Source organism: Callospermophilus lateralis, chromosome 9, assembly GCF_048772815.1.
Source record: "Callospermophilus lateralis isolate mCalLat2 chromosome 9, mCalLat2.hap1, whole genome shotgun sequence".
In the NCBI taxonomy this organism is placed as follows: Eukaryota; Metazoa; Chordata; class Mammalia; order Rodentia; family Sciuridae; genus Callospermophilus; species Callospermophilus lateralis.
In genome coordinates, this window is record NC_135313.1 from 79403753 (window position 1) to 79424676 (window position 20924).

The 20924-nt window shown below is 33.6% G+C and overlaps 1 protein-coding gene across 2 annotated transcripts in view; it reads right to left on the minus strand.

Annotated features, from left to right (window-relative positions):
• Window positions 1–716: 716 nt before the first annotated feature.
• Window positions 717–20924, minus strand: part of Epc2 (enhancer of polycomb 2) — a 139962-nt gene continuing 119754 nt past the window's right edge. The window contains exons 8-14 of one of the 2 annotated variants that reach the window (XM_076865568.1): window positions 18846–18935; window positions 17889–18034; window positions 17440–17783; window positions 6724–6854; window positions 5205–5364; window positions 4039–4372; window positions 717–3103 (exon numbers count right to left, since the gene is read on the minus strand). In XM_076865568.1, the coding sequence (XP_076721683.1) occupies window positions 3031–3103; window positions 4039–4372; window positions 5205–5364; window positions 6724–6854; window positions 17440–17783; window positions 17889–18034; window positions 18846–18935 (1278 nt within the window). In that variant the 3' untranslated portion in view covers window positions 717–3030. Of the gene's footprint in view, window positions 3104–4038; window positions 4373–5204; window positions 5365–6723; window positions 6861–17439; window positions 17784–17888; window positions 18035–18845; window positions 18936–20924 lie in introns of both variants that reach the window. The other variant, XM_076865567.1, reaches the window with a different exon arrangement.

The following is a 20924-nucleotide window of genomic DNA, read 5'->3' on the forward strand; positions in this document are numbered from 1 at the left end:
CATTACACAATTATTGATAGGACTAAAGAAAAGTCACTGAGAGAACCCGCCTAGCTCTATGAACTAGCTGTTATGTTGCTGTTAGTGATGAAATCATCCAGTCTTATAGGATATAATATTCAGAGTTATCTTTACCTTTTAACTGAGTAGTTTGTCAAGTCAGTTAAGGGACAAGAAAACACTTCATCATAAATGTACTAATGATCAACAAAATTTGTTGAAAAGCACAGCATGGTACTACAAGTCAGAAAAATCAAATTTTCTGAAATGTCATTCTTCCTTACTATTCCTCCACACCACCACCCCAAATTACCTGAGAAACAATTTTTAAAAACTATTAAGCACAGTTACAAATACTGTATTTCCTGTTTTTAAAATAGCCAGAATGTATGTATGTGTTATGTATTATTTTTTAAAGTGGCCTCCAAATACTTTTACTTTTCCTTGGTCTTTTGCAAAAGAAACATATGTAACACCTCCTCAAATACACTTAGAGCTACATCATAAAAAAGACTTTGAATTACTGAGAAAGGAAGCAGGGCACTCTCTTTAAGAAGATAGAAAAATGCAGTTTACAAATACTTTTCTTTTTTACTGAATTAAAGGATATCCTAGCACACGAGAGTTACTACTTTGTTAATTTAAAATAAACAAAACATCTTTGATTCCCACCACCCTGCAATGAAACATTCTCCCAGTATTCTAAAAGCTCCAGGTACCAATACTAGTTTCCTCAGAAAACAGAAAGATGGTGGTGCTGTCCAGAGTACTGCCAGTGCAGAAATAAACTATCCTCCAATTTAATAAAATGAGAACAAGTACTGTTACTTCTTCTGTTTTTGAAAAGCACTGGAAAAATGTGTATGCAAGTAACTGAAATGCCATCCACGAAACAGTTACAACCACCAAAATAAGGAAGGCTTATTTTTTCTATTTTACTTCAAAAGGAACAAATAAATTGGTCATCAGTCTTCAGTAAGTTCTGGATTTGCCACCACCTCCAGAAACTGTACAAATAGTTCTTTTGTTTTACTTATTTATAACACATATATCACATAAGGCAAATTGACTTCATGCTTTACTTCAGTAAAATGGGGGGAAAAATGCTTTCTCTGAAATTGGCACTAAAGTTGTTTTAAAATCTTAATAGCAAGAAGATACATCAACTATAAGCAGAATGAACACAGTCATAATACATATCAAAATTATTTCCTTTATATAATCAGCAATGAGTAACTCCAGAGGTAGTATGGCAGAAACGATAATGGATCCTATCAGGTCACAACCAATGAAGAAATTAAATTTATTTATTTTTCCTATGGTTCTGACCATAAATTGCTTTACACAGTTAGGACCTGAATAAAAACCACTCTCAGAAATCTTGGCCCATTAATTCAACTGACATATCAATTTACAACTTTCAGGACTGCAGATATAAAAAATGTAAAGTATAAAATTATGTTAAGTTTGAAATGGTTTTAATTGTATTCATTAAAAATATTTACATTTCCCAGTACTTACTTGACAAAACTCCCCTGCAATATAATTCTACTCTAAACTTTTATTTATAAAATGAGGCTCATTTATGAGATTTCAATGACTGCTACACTGAAAATTACTTACATTCTGTAAAATATTTTAAGAACTTTTCATATCAAAGGTAGTTTATATTGGATTATCTGAAACCCAATAGTGCCCACAGATGAGCTTCTTATAATTCTTTTTATTAATGCTTGGAAAGCACTGTGACAATGGAAAGTGCTGTTAAGTGCTATCATCTCCCTTAAATTTTCTTTTTTACTGTGTGCACATTGTGAAATAAACACATATGCAGCATGTCCATGTTTTGATATGTATTTTTTATTTCCCTGCAGTTTTCACTTATCAAGAACAAGTAACAGGGAAAGTTGTCTGAACTAGTGCATAAACAAACATTCTGAAACACCACTACACGTATCTAATTTACAAGAACCGTATAAAAAAAGTCACTAAAACACTACACTATGAAGGTGTCCAACGCTTACAGTCAGACTTTTTCCAACCCGTTACTTGCCTTGTAGCCACAGGAAAACTCTCCAAAATTGAAAAGACAATCTTGCCACAACCCTCCCCCCCTCCCAACACCTGGGATGGCTCGATATCTAGACTTCCAATATTTATTGCAATGATATAATGCAATACATACCTGGTAAATATCTTTTATGTGGTGTGTTACAGTTTTAAAGCCAGTTAAAATATGCAGTCTTCAGATAAAATGTAATCCTTGAAAAATTTTCATGTCTGCACAGTTTAAATGTGCTAGATGCATAATTTTCCTAGTCCGTTTTGTCTGTGTAATTATTTTTTATAAACTGGTATTATAAATAGAAATATACATTCAAAATATATGGAAAAGTGAGTTACTACATTAAATTTGCATGTATCGATCCATCCCTTTCCCCTGCACAGTAATAGAAAATACTATTTTGCCTTGAACTTCATATTTGACAGTGAAATGCCACTAAAGTATTTACCAAAAAGTCCATCTAGTCAAATTGTGAAACAAAATGAACCAAGTGAAAACTTTACAGTTCCTTTAGAAAAAAATTACAAGAATTTCATTTCCTAGCTATGAATCTTTAACTTTTTAGACACAAAGTTGGATTTATTTTTACAAGATACAAAATGTAAACATGGCAAAATAAATAGTTAAAACAAGTGATGCAGGATCCCATTTCATGCTCATGATCCCATTAAAGAATTATTTTTTAAAATCCATTCAGTTGCAAATTCAAGTGCAAAAGCATGATGATGAATATCTACTATTCAAGTAACAGAAATAATATTGATGATACAAATAAACTATTTTACAAGGTAGTGATTTTCCCAATTTTACAAAATATACATCATATATCGACTTAACATCCGATATACTGTAGTCCATTTAGGTCCATTGTTACGCTCTGTGATCCACAGAGTGTCGCCTTTTGCATTCAGCTGGAATATGAATGACTGCACACCATCCACACAGGAAAAGCCACATGTTTTAGGTTATGTCACTTCCATAGCTACTGTTGTCTCTGCTATTCCATTTAAACCCAATCTTTCTGGTTCATGGTTCTCTCTATGAGGCAAAAAGTAAAATAAACATTAATCTCTAGGATCTGTTAACACTCAGCATTTATAGATTACAATTTTATGTAACTACAATTAAACATGACTTCCTAAGAACCTTCTCCACTTTTATTACTTCCAGAAAGGAATGAAGATGTTTTCAACTCAGAAATTCCAATAATTTCTAGTTTCTTGATTATAACTAATTTTTTTAAGGAAAAATAACAATTAAACACAGTTTTTTAGTAGAATCTAATGATAATTACTGATGAAATATATAACACAGGACAATCCCAGTTCATTACAATAGGTGGAATACATGATGCTCAAAGAGAATCATCAATGGGAGTACGACATTATTTAAATCACCTCCATTTAGAGTTTAATTTTATAGGCTTAAGGTCATGTACTTATTAATCCATGCAAATCAGTTTTTTTCTGATTTACTGTCTTCTCTGCATTAGTATGATTAAAAAAATATAAAAACTTACTCTAAATACATTATTACAGATTTAATTACTCCTGGAATAGTCTCAATTTTAACATATACATCAAATTTCTTTTTATAAAATGCTAAAAACACATAAATTGTGATTTGAAACTGAAATTCTGGTATGGAATTAATAATAACAACTCTAATCTTCCAGACTGTCTAAACAACAAAAGTAAATGAAGCTTCTAAAAAATAGTGATGTTATTTGCCAATTTGACATTTTCTCCTTTTTCTTTTTTTCCTTTTACAATTCTGGTTGACATTTAAGCATCCTAATAGAAACCTCAAACAAATAACCTAAGTCACAGAGCCTTATGCTAAGCAGATCCTTAAGATGATGAAAAGCTAGTCTCTTAGACACCCATTGCTAGAACAGTTAAGAAAAAAAAAAAAAAAAAAAAAAAGTCTTTCTCCTCCCACAAATAGCCAGCAGAGAGAGAATACACACACACCTTGCTATGCTGCTGATGGCACTACTGGGAGTAACCTTTGGCACTCTGTCCATACTGGCAGCAACTGTGGCAAGTTTTAAGGCTGTTGGCGATGGTGCTGAAGTCCGTGTATTGATATGCACATTGACTGGAGAAACAACACTGACATTATTGAGGTGCACTGCATTTGTCAGGCAGGAATTGTTCATGGGAAGTGTTTGAGGACTGCTTGTGCACAATGCTGGGATTAAGTGGTTTGTAGTAGTGTGGCCAACTGTCCTTACAAGTTGTACAGCTGAAATCCCTGGGCTGGATGATAAAGCCATATTGGTGGAGTATAATGTTTTAGAGGTTCCTGAAAGATAAAAGGAAAAACCACTCAATTAGTGTAATCGTACATTAATAAAACACTTTAAAAATTAGAAGTTTAATAGTAAAAATTAATGCAAACATTTACATCTAATTAAATACCAAGTTAACTTTTCACATAACACTCTCCAAAGAGAGCTGCTTATCATTAAGTACAATATACTCGTCTGATATAACCAAAGCACACCCTCTTGCTTACTGGTCTGCATAAAGAGGCTTTGCATTCTGCTGCCTCTATATGTGGTGACTTTGAAGGCAAGTACAGTAAGATAGATGGTCAACAGGATCATGGGTATATGTAAAACAAATGGAAAAGCCAAAGGTCTAAGAAAGAAGTGAAGGTTGTCTTTGAGGACTCAGGACAGTAAAAAGCACACAGGGTTTCACAGTACTGCATTTCAGGAGGAGATGTCAAAGAAAATCTCCCATGAGTATGCTGGATGGAAAGGTAAATCTGATTTAAAGCTTATTTATCAGACTGCCTTGCTTATATCTCACTTTTTAATCTACATGTGGATGACTCAATGGTGATGCTTAGTAATTAGCTCAATGGATATACTAAAATACGAAGCAACTAACAGTCTAGGAATGAAACCAGGAAGGATAGTGTACACAGCTAGGGAGCCAGCATATAGGAGGAAACAGGGAGTGACAATATGTGAATTCTAGAAAATACCCAGCTATTCCCCATATCTTTCCACAGAAATTCTGAAGAGTAATGATTGACTTCTTATATACATTTTTCTTTCGGAGATAAGAAATGAAACCAAACTCAAGTTTTTCATGAGCTATAACTTCAAGTGAAACCCCAGCTGTACCTGAAGGCTGGACGACACCATTTATGTTGCTGTGGCCTGTGTTCTGTTCCTTGACTACCTCACTGCGACCTGGAACAGGTGCACTGACCACTGCAGATGCAGCAAAGTGGGCGCTGGCTGAGTCGAGTGTTTTAGACATGCAGTCAGAGGTGCTTGAGCCCTATAAAATAGACAAAGTCAAATTCTCAGTTTCTTAGATGTGATTTCATGAACATTAAGGAATGGAGTAAACCCTAGAGACTGGTGCCTTTCTAATCTTCAATAGTCACAATTGTTTAGATTAACAGATCCAGGACTTCACAGTTGAAGGGAAGTTAAATGGCCACTCCTTGATTCTGTATAAAACTTATAACTGTTACTAAAGCCAATAGCAATAGTCTGTAAAGCCACGTCCAGACCTACCTAGATGTCACAAGAGCATTGATGGGGCCCAGGGACACTGAGAATTCCATGGTGTTTGACTCAGGATCTTTAAGGACAATGTACTGACTGTTTGAGAATAAGCTGAACCACTATGGGCAGATGCTGGCCTTAGAGTTTGCAGAACATAACCAAATTGAGTACTTGTAAAATTATGGAGCAATACAATTTAAGACCTAAAAAATGCAAGGTTTATTCTTTTCAGGAGGCTCAACTTGAGATATAAATATGTGTGTGTGTATATTTTTGGCAGCATTGGGGACTAATCCCTGAGTGTTTTACCACTGAGCCATACCCCCAGTCCATTTTATGATTGACTGATTGATTGATTCAGACAAGGTATTGCTAAGCTGTTGAGGCTGGCCTTGAACTTGTGATCCTCCTGCTGCAGCCTCCACTGTAGCTGGAATTAGAGGTAGGATTATAAGTGGGATTACAGCCTGGCTTGGTTTTGTTTTTAAAAGCTTAAACAACAGACACTTATTCCCACATAGCTCTGGAGGCCAGAAGTCCACAGTAAATCTTACAAGGCTCATATATCTAGGTATTGACAGGGTTGGTTCCTACTTTTTCATAAAGTATTTTTATTCTCATCCCTATTGTCTTTATTTAACAGTGTCTTATGAACAACTTTCCCTAGAAGCAATTTTTTTCCTACAGAGAAACATTATTCAGAGGCAAGGGGCTATGCTGCTTAGATTTACTGCACATTTCAAAGAGAATTACCTCTAGCTTCGTGAGGCACAGCCACACAGCACTTAAACACATAGTTTAGAAAGGATCAAAAATGTTATAAAATCAAGAATGGGGATGATAGTTTTAAGAACACGTAATTACTTTTATAAATTCTCAATAACCCTTCCAATAAAAAGTTATTTGTTTCCTAAATTACAAATACCATATTTGGGCTCCAGTACTTTTCTCAAAATATTCAGAGATTAGCTTATAACTACTCACTTAATATTATGTAAATTAAAAAGAAATTCTCAAACTCAAGAGTGGCAAAATCAGTTATTTTCTGTGACCTGACTAACTAAACAAAACAACAAAATCACAAAAGAAAAAGAAAGGGACAACTGTGATTAAAAGACGGGCTTACCTGTGCTTTTGGATGTGTCTGTTGCGAGGAATGCTGAGATTGCTGTTTCTGCTGAAGCTGAGCAAGTTGCTGTCTTTGCATTTGAACTAATTGCTGTTGATGTGTCTGAAACTGCTCTTCTGTGATGCCCCCTGTTACTGATAAAGGATAAATATGTGTTTTAAATATATACTTAATACAAGTAGAATACAATGCAAACTTATTCCACAATTAAGATGAAGAGGAATCAAATCATAATACACATAAGTCAAGGAACCCAATAAAAATGACAAATCTTTCATCAAGTATGGCATATGCTTAAATCCATGATCTCCTAATATCAAAATGCTAAAAAAGATTTCTAGGCATAGTTTTTGTTGAATAACAGTTCTTACATGAGGATTTTACCATTTATTCAGACTTAGGGCATTTACTATTAATTTTAATTCTCCCTATTATGGTGACCATGTAATGAGAAAAATTTCTATTTGTTAATGTAAATAATGACGATGATTAAATTATAGCCTTATAGTAAGAAAGCAAGACCACCTGCAAGACTAATTTTTACTTCAATGTCATATGACACTGAAGTGAAAATACCTTTCTTTAGTTACAAATTAGAAAAATAGATGTTCATCTAACACAACTATTGGCTATATTTAAGCCAGCAGTTCAATACTTAAAATAAGTCCTACCTATAAAAATAGGAGCTAGAAATAAAAAGAGTTTTCGAGAAAATTAAAGATACAATTGTATTCTCAGATACAATCAAGCATACTGCGGCCAAGTGTGTTAAAATGGGGTCTAATATAAAAACATATTATTTTCTTAGTTGATTAAAAGATCAACTAAGCTGGGGACAGTGGCACACACCTGTAATCCCAGCAGCTCAGGAGGCCGAGGCAGAAGACTATAAGTTCAAAGTCAGCCTAAGCAACTTAGACCCTTAGCAACTTATTGAGACCCTATCTCAAAACTAAAAAGTGCTGGGGTGGTTAAGTGCCCCTGGACTCAATCCCTGGCACCAACACAATAAACAAACAAACAAACAAACAAATAATCAATCAATCAATCAATCAATCAATCAACTAAGTTAAATTAGGAATCATTTTCCTCAAAGAAATGTAAACAAAATTTCATTCACTGATATTTAAGTAGATCACTGATAAACTGATTTAGAGGACACAAAAGCTACTTTCCATAGAGGTTACTGAATTTTTAGAGTAATGAAACATTAAATCCCATCAGAATACATATAATCTAAGGGCAATTTTTGCTCTACTCACCCCACCCCCCCTTTTAGGGAGGGGGCGGCAAGAGATTGAACCCAGGGGTGTTCTATCACTGAGCTACATCCCAGTCCATTTTGGGTCTTACTAAATTGCCCAGGTTAGCCTCAAATTTGTGATCCTCATGCCTCAGACTATTGAGAAGCTGGGATTACAGACACACTCTACTTTTCATTATAGCTTTCTTTCTGCTCTCCTATTTCACTGAAGCAATAAGTAAATATATCTATTATGCTGGAGAGTTCGGCACTATGAGTTACAGTGAATACAGGGCAAAACAAATTAAGAAGAGGGTCATTACTATAAAATTCTGTAGTGTAGTTGGAAAGAAAAGATACACATAAAGAAATGCCAACTGTATGAGTCACATTTTGTGTTAGTTAATCAATATGACTAGGATTCCACCCTGAACCCAGGTTACCTGACTCTACCCCCACAATGTTCCTGCTTAAGAGCATCACAAATGAGAAATTTAAAGCCTAATCCTACAAAAAGCCCCAGAGATAAACAAAGCTTTAGAAAAACTTTCATTTCTGTTCTACAACATTATCATTAAAATTTGTATTGAATCATATGAGGGGGGAAAAACAGATAGCAATTAAAAAATCTGGAGCTATTTACTGCTCACTCGAAAATCTTAACATTACCTGTATTTTTTGAAGTACATATTAATTATTTTACCGAATTACCAACAAAATCAAATATCTTTCTTTGGATATGTTAAATTCACTGAAAGTGTTCTATTTTTAAATGAAAAAAAAATTTTAATTCTAAAGTTACAATCTTCAAAATCAAATGAAAATGTGAAGTATTCATGAATTTCCAGCTGTTTGAAAACCTTGGAGAGATGAAAAATAGCTTATTAGATACAAAGTCAGAGAGGAAAATCTCAAACCCAAATAAATCTGTAAGTCTTATATGTACAATAAGAGTGGACCATTTCAAAAGAAGTAAACTTGGAATCTGGTATTAGCAGTCCTTAAATCCAGTATTGATTGTCCAGAGCTGAGCTTAGTGGTGTGGTGAAAAGGAGATTCAAAGTGGTTAAGTCTGAGGAATAAACCAAATAAGGAGAAAATACTTTTTATGACTATTTCAAAATAGAAATGTAAATAAGACTCCTTCTTTTCCAAAATCTTATAAGAGAGCTAGTAAAATCTTAACTAATTCAGAATAAAGTATAGGTTGACTATTCCCAATCTTGCTACCAAGTCCAAAATTTTCTGAATGTACAACACTCAATGAATTGGGGATTTTGGAAAATTTTGGATTTCAGAGTTTGTGATGCTCAAATAGTAAAGGCTACACAACTATTTTAAATTTGAAAAACTCAGAAATCTGAGATACTTCTGGTCCCAAGCGTTTCTTATAAGATACATAAATATCTAAATTAGTGAAAAGAATAAACTGCCATTTAAAAAAATGAAAGGTATTACTTTTAGATGCATGTGTAAGTTTGTTGTATGATCCCAACTACTACGTATAACTATAAAGCTCTAATAAAAATATACTTTAAAAAAGTATTACTTTTGGGTTGGTAGTCCACAGTTAACACAGCATTGCCAACTACAGGTGTCCTACTTGCTTTTGTAAACAGATGATCATTATGTATATATTAAAAAGGATGCTGAGAAAATTACCTACTTTTTTAGACGCCTGCATTTATTGTCTTGTGTTGTTGAGTCTATTCATTTGCTCAGAAACTCCATTCTTTTTCTACTTATAGGAACTCATAAAATTCCAATCATGTCTCAGTCCAAATTATTCAAATTAATGGTGTTTCTCAGCTTTTTAAAATTTTGGCTGACTCTGATACCAAAAATCTTGTTCCTGATCTCATTTTTAAGTTGAGAATCACTGATTAAAAACTTAATATCATCCTATAATATGGATATGCTTTAAAGTTACATTAATTTTTTCCCTCTTCTCCCCTTCCCCCAAACTCAGTATGTTATATCCTTTCTTGATATTGTTCTTTACTATTAAGGTATTTTATATTTGAAACAAGCTGATGGTCTTCATCTAAAATTTTCTCTTTATATTACCTCAAAAATTTAGTATTCAAACAAAGTAGTACTTGGACAAAATAGTGAAAACAGCAAAGAGTAATCATGATACAAAACTGGAACACAGACAAAACACCCTTTCTAACTCCTTTATCATTTTGAGGGTAAACGGAAGTAGTTAAGAAATATATGGTTTTAATGGCACAGACACAATATTGAATCATGGCTCTCAGGGTTCATTTACACCATGGTAGGTAAATGGTAAAAATTTGAAAGCATTTTTTCTACTTATTATTTTTCCTTTCTTAAGTTATTAGAACACTTTCAAAACTAAAATAAACACTTCCATAACTGACTTTAAGGCATCAAGAGGCACACATTAAAATACATCAGGAAGAGGTCACAGTTATAGTGACTAAATCTGTTTAGGACCGAAATACATGGTAGGCAGCCAGCTTGGGATGGGGTAGTGGTGGCACAAAGTGGAAGTAGGAATGTTTTGTTTTTGTTTTTCCCCTATTCTGGGGATTAAACCTAGGGGTAGTTCTACCATTGAACTATATCCCCAGCCCTTTTTAAAAATTTTGATATAGAGTCTCGATAAGTTGCTTAGGCTGGCCTTGAACTTGAGGTCCTCCTGCCTTAACTGCTCAAGTGGCTGGGATTACTGGACTGGGCTATGGTGTCTCCTCTCACTAGTTCATCTTTAAAGTTGCTAGCATATGATGAGGTTGTGGGGGAAAAGGTTTTCTTATACATCGGTGGGATTGCAGACTAGTTAAAACCACTCTGGAAAACAGTATGGAAGATTTCTCAAAATACTAGGAATGAAACCACCATATGACGCCGCTATTTCACTCCTTGGCATTTTCCCCAAATATCTAAAATCAGCATACTAAAGTGATACAGCCACCTCAATGTTTATAGAGCATAATTCATGATACCTAAATTATGGAATCAACCCAGATGCCCATCACTAGATGAATTAATTAAGAAATTATGATACACACACACAAACACGCACACACACACTGTTCTACTCAGCTATAAAAAAGAATGAAGTTATGTATTTGTCAGTAAATGGATGGAAAGGAAGATTAATTATCATGCTAAGAGAAATTAGCAAAACTCAGAAACTCAAAGGTCGAATGTTAAGAGTAAAATAAAGGAAAGGGAAAATAGGATAGCAATCAAATATAAATTAATAGATGATCGAGAGGAAGTCTAGAAGGAGGAAGAGAATGGGAGAGAAGGCGTGAGAAGGAAAAGAGGAGGATCATAAACTGAAATAGATTTCCATGCATGTATGAGTTTGTTAGAATGGACCAACTACTATGAATAAGTATAAAGCTGTAATGAAAAAAAAAGTTGCTAGCTTGAAAGGAAATTCACTTCATACTTCAAAATCCTATCAGTTTAAAAGTAACCATAAACCTGGGTTGGGGTTGTGGCTCAGCGGTAGAGTGCTCGCCTAGCACATACAAGGCCCTGAGTTCGATCCTCAGCACCACATAAAAATAAACAAAATAAAGGTATTGTGTCCAACTACACTTAAAAAAAAAAAAGTAACCCAAAAATTTCGTGAATGAGACAATTACCTCACAACTCTAGACAGACAGTAAGGAAGTATTCTTTCCTTAAGTATGAAGTTTTATAAATCTTCCTGGGTAACACATTCTGGCAGATCAGTATACCTGTTACAGAATTTCACCTTTTATATACACAAATATGTCATTCCATACGTAAGTAAATTCTTGCATGTCCAGATCTCATTATATATAACCTACAATCTATCTTCCATGAAAGCCCATAACCTTTCTGGCTATCTTCTATGTAATCTGAACCATTACTTATCTTGGATTTAACAGTCTGCTTTTATTCCATGTACCTTTCCTTGGAATATCTGTATTATTTTGGGGATGCTTATTGTTTTCAAATGTCCCAGGAATTGTTCGTTTTATCCTTTACCTTTTAGGTTTGTGGTTCTTACATGGTGCTTGGCTTAGGCTGACCTTTTATCACCTTTTCCTCCTATTTTCTGACAGTGATCCATGAAAAAAACATTCTTGAGTACCTTCACAGGTTTCACATTAACATGATTACAAAGTTTTAGATCATTATTTCTTGAGCTTGGGATCACAGAGATATTCCTGAGTTTATGTGAAACCTTTACCAGTAGTTGCTAACTTTGTATTACTGTTTCACTGATAAACTAACAAGAAAAATTGAACAGAAACACATTTTGGGTCTCCTGGATGATCATCTCATCAGAGTACAAACTTGTGATTTTTGTGTTTCCCAAGAATGCATGCCTGCCTTTGTTTTTCATAATCCTTTTAACTTTCAACACAGTTTTTCTCAAACTGGGCTAAGATGATGTATTCTTGGGAAGCTATGAATTTTTCAAATACTGGCTTACACCAAGTTTTCACATCTTAATGAATAATACCTAATATGGTCGTGAAAATCATTTAAGGATGGTGGAATGAGATGGACATCATTACCCTAGAAGTCAAAATGAATATATTATTCAGCATTTTTCATCTATCACATAGATCTATTACATACATCTTTGCTATATGTTTTAACACATGCTTTATTAAAGCAATGTTAACAGCATGTAAGCTTTTTTGTTTTGAAGGACAGGTATGGGACTGGATGGGGGTTGGGGAGAGAGGGAGATTCTATTTCAAATCTTCCAGGATACAATAGGGAGTCAGGTTCACATAAACCACTGGTGTTACTCCAAGGACAAATGTAATCCAGGAGAGCTTTCCAAGACTACATATATTCTATAAACTCTTTTAGTTATAGGCAAACTAACAAACTCTAAGGGCAGGGAGTAAAAACATAAGGGAGGTAGGGGAATGAGGAACAAATGGGTGTGAGGATAATGAAAATGGATTAAAGATCCATTTAAGCTGCTGATACCCAACCTAAATAGTTACAATTAAAATGTCATCATTATTCACTTAATGGTCAAACTCTTTAATCCCTTACGTTTAAATCCTTTTCTCACTTTCAGAAGCAAGCTTAATAAAAATGATAAATCCTTCTGAGTATCTTAGTAGTGCTAACAGTCTTACTCATCCTAAAACTTTTACACTTATAAATATTTCATGGCAATTTAAGAAAAAAATGAGAAACAAAATTAAATTAAAAATCAGGAATTTTTCTTGGAAATGTACAAACTATTAATGAATTTATAAACTCGCAATATTAAGGTATCAGGAACTAGCCAAAAAGGTTACTGTGTTAACACAGGTGGGAAGAGAAAGATGTGGTAACTTGCAACTCTGAATTTATGAAAACCATGGTTAAATGTAAATTAAGGTGGTCTTTCAAGCCCGAACAAGGAAAACACTTTTAGATATGAAATAAATTTTCTTGGGTTTTCAAATTAAGAATACCATCTCAAATAATGCTGCATTTTCAACTGACAAAAAATGTTATTCTGTATTTATATAAAGAATATATTATTTATCATGTGCTGTCCTTGGAGGTAAGTATTGATATTTTTTTTAAACTCTGCAATTTTAAAACCTTAACACAGTGCTTTGTATGTAAAAGATCCTAAAATATTATATAAGAAATAATTTTCCTTGGCTATTCACTTGCTATGTTGAGCACAATCTCTCTCTCTGTCTATCCTATTTTATTTTTACTTTTTGTACCAGAATTTGAACCTAAGGGTGCTAAACTATTGAGTCCTAGCCCATATGTTTGTGTGTGTGTATGTGTGTATGTATTTTTATTTTTGTACCGAGGAATTGAACCCCAAATCACTTTACCACAGAGACATATCCACACATCTTTATGTTTTACTTTGAAACAGGGTCTCACTAAGTTGCTGAGGGCCTCACTAAATTTGCTGAGGCTGGTCTTGAACTTGTGATACTCCTGCTTTAGCCTCCTGAGCCGCTGGGATTACAGGTGTGCACCACAATCCCTTTTTTATTTTTTTCTTTTGAGACAGAGTCTCATTAGTTGCTTAAGGGCCTCATTAAGTTGCTGGGGCTGGCTTCGAACTTGTGATCCTTCTGCCTCAGCCTCTGGAGTTGGTGGGATTATAGGTGTGCGCCACCATGCCTGGCTATCCTGTTTTTATTGAGAAGAGTTTTTCAATTAAGATAGCACATCTTTGCTTTACTTAATACTTAACAAAACACACACTTTTGATTTGAAATGAAGTCTTTAGTTCTTTATATCCCTAGAATACAAATTTAGTTTTAAGAATATAAAATTAATGAACAATATATTCTGAATACAGGAATTATAAATTAACATATTTGCCATGGTTATTAATAACATATTTTGCCAATAACCCTCTGGTTCATGTAAGACACAGTTTTCTTTTTTTTTTTTCTCTCTGTTTCCTTAAGAACTGAGGAACTTGTGATATAAATAAACACTTTCTACGGGCATTAGATTTCTATTTCTGATTAAGCTCTTTAGGTGCTGAGATTTCCCAGCTGTGAAAGAAAATTCAATACGAATAATTTGTTCAGTTCACTGATATTCTGCCAATGTAAAAATATGGTCCCATGTCAATCTTACTGTTCTTAAAAAAATGTTCTCATGACCACCATGCTCACTAAGAACGAGCAAAAGACATACAGAATAAAAGAAACCAAAATTCATGGAGAGTCCATTCTTTTGTGCATGCCCATCAAAGTAAAAATGCAACTTTCCCCAAACTGTCCCCTTACTATCTCTTCAGGTAGGAGAGAAAATTTATATCAGTCTTTACTGAACTACAGTTAAATTCATTTAAGACCGTCTAAACAGAGTGATAAAACTATGTAATAAATATAACTGCTACAAATGGGAACTTAAAATTATTACAGCTTTTTAATTATATACAAAAATGGCATAGAGAGACTTTTGGCATTAGGTATTTACAGTCCTGTGCCTAATTGCCTCACACACGGAGCTATAATCCCAAGTCCCCATACATTATATATTTTGGGAGCACTGGGAATTGAACTCAGGGGCATTCAACCACTGAGCCACATCCCCAGCCCTATTTTGTATTTTATTTAGATACAGGGTCTCACTGAGTTGCTTAGTGCCTCATCATTGCTGAGGCTGGTTTTGAACTCATGATCCTCCTGTCTCAGCCTCCTGAGCCCCTGGGATTACAGACAGGTGTGTGCCACTGCACCTGGCCATAATATTTTAATATTAAACAAAAGAAAGTCATTAAAAACAAAATGCCTACTGGCCTCAAGGACTAATGAGTAATAGTCAGTAGAGAGGCAAACAATCAATTTGCTCTACTTACAAATGTTTAAATATGAAAGATCTGATTTTAAAATATTGACTTCTAATATACCTAACTTGTTGTTTAGGCCTTTAAGTCTTTTAAGGAAGCACGAAACGGTATTATGGCAGGGGTATTAAAAATACAGGAAAAATGACACAGAATAAAAAGACTACTTTTTCCCCCTTGATGGTAAGGGAAAGGCAGAAAAATACAAAACAAAACAAAGAAACTACCTCCCCCCCAAAACCCAAAACAAACAAACAAACAAAAAAACAAAACCAGACCAAACAAACAAACCCCTTTATTGATTATGATGTTAATATTGTACACTTGTGATTTACATTCCCTGAGACATGCATGTATGGTTAAAGATAGTATTTTAAATGATTTTATTTATGCTGATATATGATAGTGTAATAGAATTATAGAGCTGATTATTTGGGACCATTTAAGTTACATTAAGTTCTATTTCAGATCAATACATAATCAAGTAAAATTGCAACTTTCCCCAAACTCTACTATCTCTTCAGGTAGGAGAGGGAATTTATATCAGTCTTTAAATTCATTTAAGGCCATCTAACCAGAAGTGATAAAACTATATAATGAATATAGCTGGTACAAATGGGAACTTAAAATTTTTTACTACAGCTTTTCAATTGTATACAAAAATGTATTGATGATACAATAACATATACAACATATATACATTCTCTACAAAAAAAAGTCAAGTTAAATCCAGAGTTTATCTGGAAAATATAGTAGAAAGCTATAAATATTTGGCCCTGCTTAGCTGGAGAAAAAATACACACAAATAATTTTTATGGTATAAATTGGTAAAGAAAAAATTCACTCTATGATCAAATGTAATGATAAATGCCTATATCTATTTTTAAATTCCCCTTTGGCAAAATTATTCTGAATAATGTTTAATACAGAAATTTCTGTTTAGTTAAATAAGGTAGTCAGCTAAAAAAAAAATAAATAAAAGATTTAATCTAATTATTTGTCAGTTTCTTACTATCTTTAGATTTTTAAGAATACTGTGACCCCAAATCATATTAGGTATTTATCCACTTCTGTTTCAAAAGCTCAAGAGAGTTCACAGACTCATGAAATTTATATAATGGGATGCCATTTTCCTTACTTAAGTTCATTTAGGATAAATTAACCAAAACATTTGGAAAATTATTTGCCAATTTCCAATCATTCAAAGCACCAAATTTTCTATTACAACTTTTAAACAAATAAATGGCCTACATCAACTTGAAAAATAGGCAGTTCAGTAATTAAAAAGACTGATTACTATAGAGACCAAATTTCAAGCTAAAAGGATTTCATATTACTTTAAGTAAATTTAATGTAATAATTCTGAATCCTAAAATGCACCATCCAGGAAACAATTTAAAAATACATATGCTTTACAGAAAGAAAGGCTATCCAAAGTATAAGTCAAGTCACATCTATTTTTCTCTTCTTTACAATGAATACATTATAAGGATATTTATAAATTATACACATTTGTATAAATGTGATAAGGACTATCCACAGAACAAATTAAAATTACATCTTAGATTTTTCTAATATTATACATTATTTACAATTTACATGTCATAAAAATACTAAACTGACTTTAATGTCTTTTTAAAGTAAAAAATACTTTTTCTGATCTCAATGGGAGAGGGTGAGCTACCAGACAAAATTTAAAACTATTCATAGAGAATCTCCTAAAAAACATCATTTTTCATAAAGAAAAAATTCAATGGTACTCTCAAGAAGCAATGCTTTCATTTCAGCAAAGAATACACAAAAATGAAATTTTTTTGTAGCACAAGAACCAGAGAATATTGTACTATGATGATTTGTAAACAGTAGTCTGCCCACAGAGAACTCTACACATTCTACCTACACTTTTATCATATCAGACATTCATATTCCAAACACATGTCAGTGGTTTTATAGATACTAGTTAGGACATTTTGGTTAAAATGTGAACCACCTGAAGTAGAATTTTGTTACTTAGGTTGGGAAAAAAAAAATTTAGTAGGTTAAGATAAAATTCCTTTCCTGAATGGTATTAGGAAAATAAACCTCTAAAAGGTACTGAGTCTATTTAGTAGATAATGAAAATTAAGGAGAAAGAGCATCAGGATATACTCTAAACACAGTGACAGCTTACCTGATATGCCATTCTTGCTGGTGTTCAATAAAGCTACAGATGCTGCAGAAACTCTTTTATTGTTCACAGTCTGCCCTGGTTTTCTTGAGGTACATTCTTCACTATCACTGTCCTGTAAATTTAGTAGCCTTGGCTGGAAACACTGTAGTCGACAAGATCTGATATTGCTTAATATTTCAGAAAGGGACAGTCTATTTTCACAAGGTTTACTGGAAGCATTGGTCCGAGAGAAATTAGAAGAAAAGTCTATAGTCTGGGAAGAGCTTGAAAAACTATTCAGCATTTCAGGGTCTATCTGTTTCAGGACTGGGTCATGTTCTGTGGATATTCGGTCCATTATGACTCTGAAAAGCAACATAAAACCAAGTATTAACTGGATGAACTTAACAGTTTCTTTATACCTTCTCTTCTAGCTGGTAAACAAAAACCAATCAAAACAAACAGTTTACCTTCCACCTCTGCCAATTCGCCTCCTTGCAAATCCTATACATCTCCTTGGGACTGTAAGTGTTGTAAGGCAATGCCTATACCTCAACTTATCCAAATCTGCCAATTCTGAATTCTCACATGTATGGTCAGCTTGGTCCAAACGAGGCTGAAGGAAAACAAAAAAAAGATAACTCATGGAGTAGTTACAAAAAGTAAAAAAGTTAAAACTGTATTTCAAGCATTCACGGGTCAAGCTTAAGCCTCCTCTTTGAAGAAACATATAGCCCATTTCTTTGCTTTCTCATTACCTTCATATTTTATTTTTCTGTCTTACCACTTTTGTCCCCTTTCATATTTCCCCCTTCTCTCATCACTTTAACCTGTAAATAAATCTTCACATACCCTGTAAATACACATACCCTGGAAAAGTTGTCAGTGTGTGTTTACCATAATGCAATTAGATAAATGGTCTCTACAATCCATGTAAGAAAGTCAAAACCATCCTCTTAACTCTATAGTTATACTTCATGAGAAAACCTTAGCACTAGGGAGTCAGAGCCACTCCTTGATGTAATGCTGCACCAAAACTTGACAACAGCACAAAGAGAATTCCAAGTTTATGCATGCACAAGATTGACTTGCAGCACAATAAATTTCCATAAATACTCAGCAGTCATCAAAGGTTCCAGAACCAACTTAGGAGATTCTGGGGCTAACAAATGCTAAAGCTATAGTTACAGACCAGAGCAAAACTAGATTTCTAAAATATGAGGAATTTTCAATTCCCAAGCAAAGAATTCTGAAACCTTTTGAAAGGACTCAATATCTTTTAACATCTTTTACTGGTGTTCATATAGGGAATGTTAAATAAAAGCCACTAATGCACTTCCCATTTTTAGATCAAGCCTAAATCACCCTGACATGAGTTATCTGTTAATTCCAGTTTGTAAAAATATCACAAAAAATAAAGTTCTTACAGCATAATACTGGCATCCTGCCCGTCTTCTGAAAGCACAGGGACCATCAGGATCATTTTCTTCTTCAGGTTCTGATACTGGGGATGGTACCTGAACAAAAGAGGTATCCATTTAGGAGTTATTTAAAGTCAATAAATCAATAAGTGCAATGACCTAAAATTAAAATCTGATCATCAACAGCAAATCACTCCTATATTACATCTAGTGGGCCATAAATTCCCCCAAACATTTAATGATTAGTAAATATGTTCTATGATTAAAAATTCTAATTTTTAATAAATCAGTTCTTGCAGTAAGTATACATGATATTGTTGAATTGCTTATTAGCATGAAGTGTTATGTTATAAACTTAAAAACAATTAGTAGAATTCTTCTGTATCCCATTTATATTTTACAAATAGTATATGTGGCCATAAATACTTAATGATGACAGTTATGCTTCACATATAAATAGGTATTCTTTTTATCCAATAGTTTCTCTCTGTAATAAAGCCAAAAACTAGAAACACTTATGAACAGGCAAAAACAAACAACAACAACAACAAAAAAGCACAATAAAGGTAACAGATTTTGCTCAAAAGGAGTTTTTTTGTTGTTGCTGTTTGTTTTTTTAAAATATCCCCCCGCATTTTTAAAAAATTAAAACTCAACAGTACAGAAACAGAAAATTAGAAGAAAGAAGATTTGTTAAAGGTAAGCAGACTGGTTGCAGAGAAATGGTCAACCCTAAAGGAAAATAATAGTCTTTCAAAAGGTTGTCACATTGAAAAGCATTCTGTCTGGGGCCATGTGACATCAGGCCAAACAGTGTGATCTCTAGGGCAGCACAGATACATTATAGCATACTTATGTCATAAAAACAGATTAAATGATATATAAATATATTCAAACACATCAAAGAAATGTTTTAGATAAATTTCCCCCATAATAGTTAAACAACAACAACAATAAGAACAACAAAAACAACAAAAGTTTTGATACTTAAGTTTCAGTTGTCTCACAATTTCACTTGGCAGGGTCCCACTTTTTCTGACAAATGCTAGCTCAATCATATTTACTTGCACATTTTGAACCTCACAAATCCCTCTTTCCCTATTTTGGGAAGAAAAATATTCTTTCCACATTATTTCCAAACTGTGGTAATTACCAAATTACCACTTAGCAGAGTCATCCAGGGGAGAAAGGTATTTGTTTGAGGTTCCAATATACCTCCAATAACCCTACAGGGAAGATACAAAAACAGTGAGCTGAAGCTGATTCTTTTTCCTAGGGAACCAAGTTCCAAAGGTGAAATTTGAGAGGAAATTTAAAGTATAAATTTTACAGTTTGGTTTCTTTGCAAATCATTGATCTAAGATACACACAGAAAGTTTGCAATTAAAATCTTAGAAATTATAGGCCTACAGTATATTATCTCTTTTCTCCTATCATTCTCCAGAGTAGATTCCAGTATATGTGGGAAAGCTATGACATAGGAAGAAAGAGCTGATATTAAAAGAACCAGAAGCACAGTCAGAAGAGACTGGGTTTTTTTCTTCTGCCCTTCTGTACATCATTTGGGTAAGTCTGGTTAAAATGTTTGTTTTCTTCACATTCCTTATTCCTCTTTTACTTGTTTATTGGACAAAGATCACCGTAACACTATTTTTAGCAATAAAAGTCCTGAATTTAGAACAACTACATTCTAAATACCTGCCTCAGTGAATGATATCTAACTATAGGTAACTATTCTTTAGAAATGTAGGGATACCAATAAAAACCAGAGAGTTGTCTAAGACCTAGTACTAGGACTCAGAAAAGTCTAAAGGTTTCAAAATGCAATTTGTTTGGCAATTATATGAATAAACATTATAGAAAAATAAAGCTGAAATGAAAATCCGTAAGGGATTTATGACAAGAAATTTATGACCACCACTTATTCTGACTGAGTCCACCTCTTAGGCTGGATGGACTGAGTGTCACAACAGGAGAAAAAAACTTATAGAAGGTCATACTATCCTATGGCATCCTTCTTAATAGGACAGGAATGTAAAGAAAAATTTGTAGGCTCTCATTTGCACTATCGATATAATACTCTTC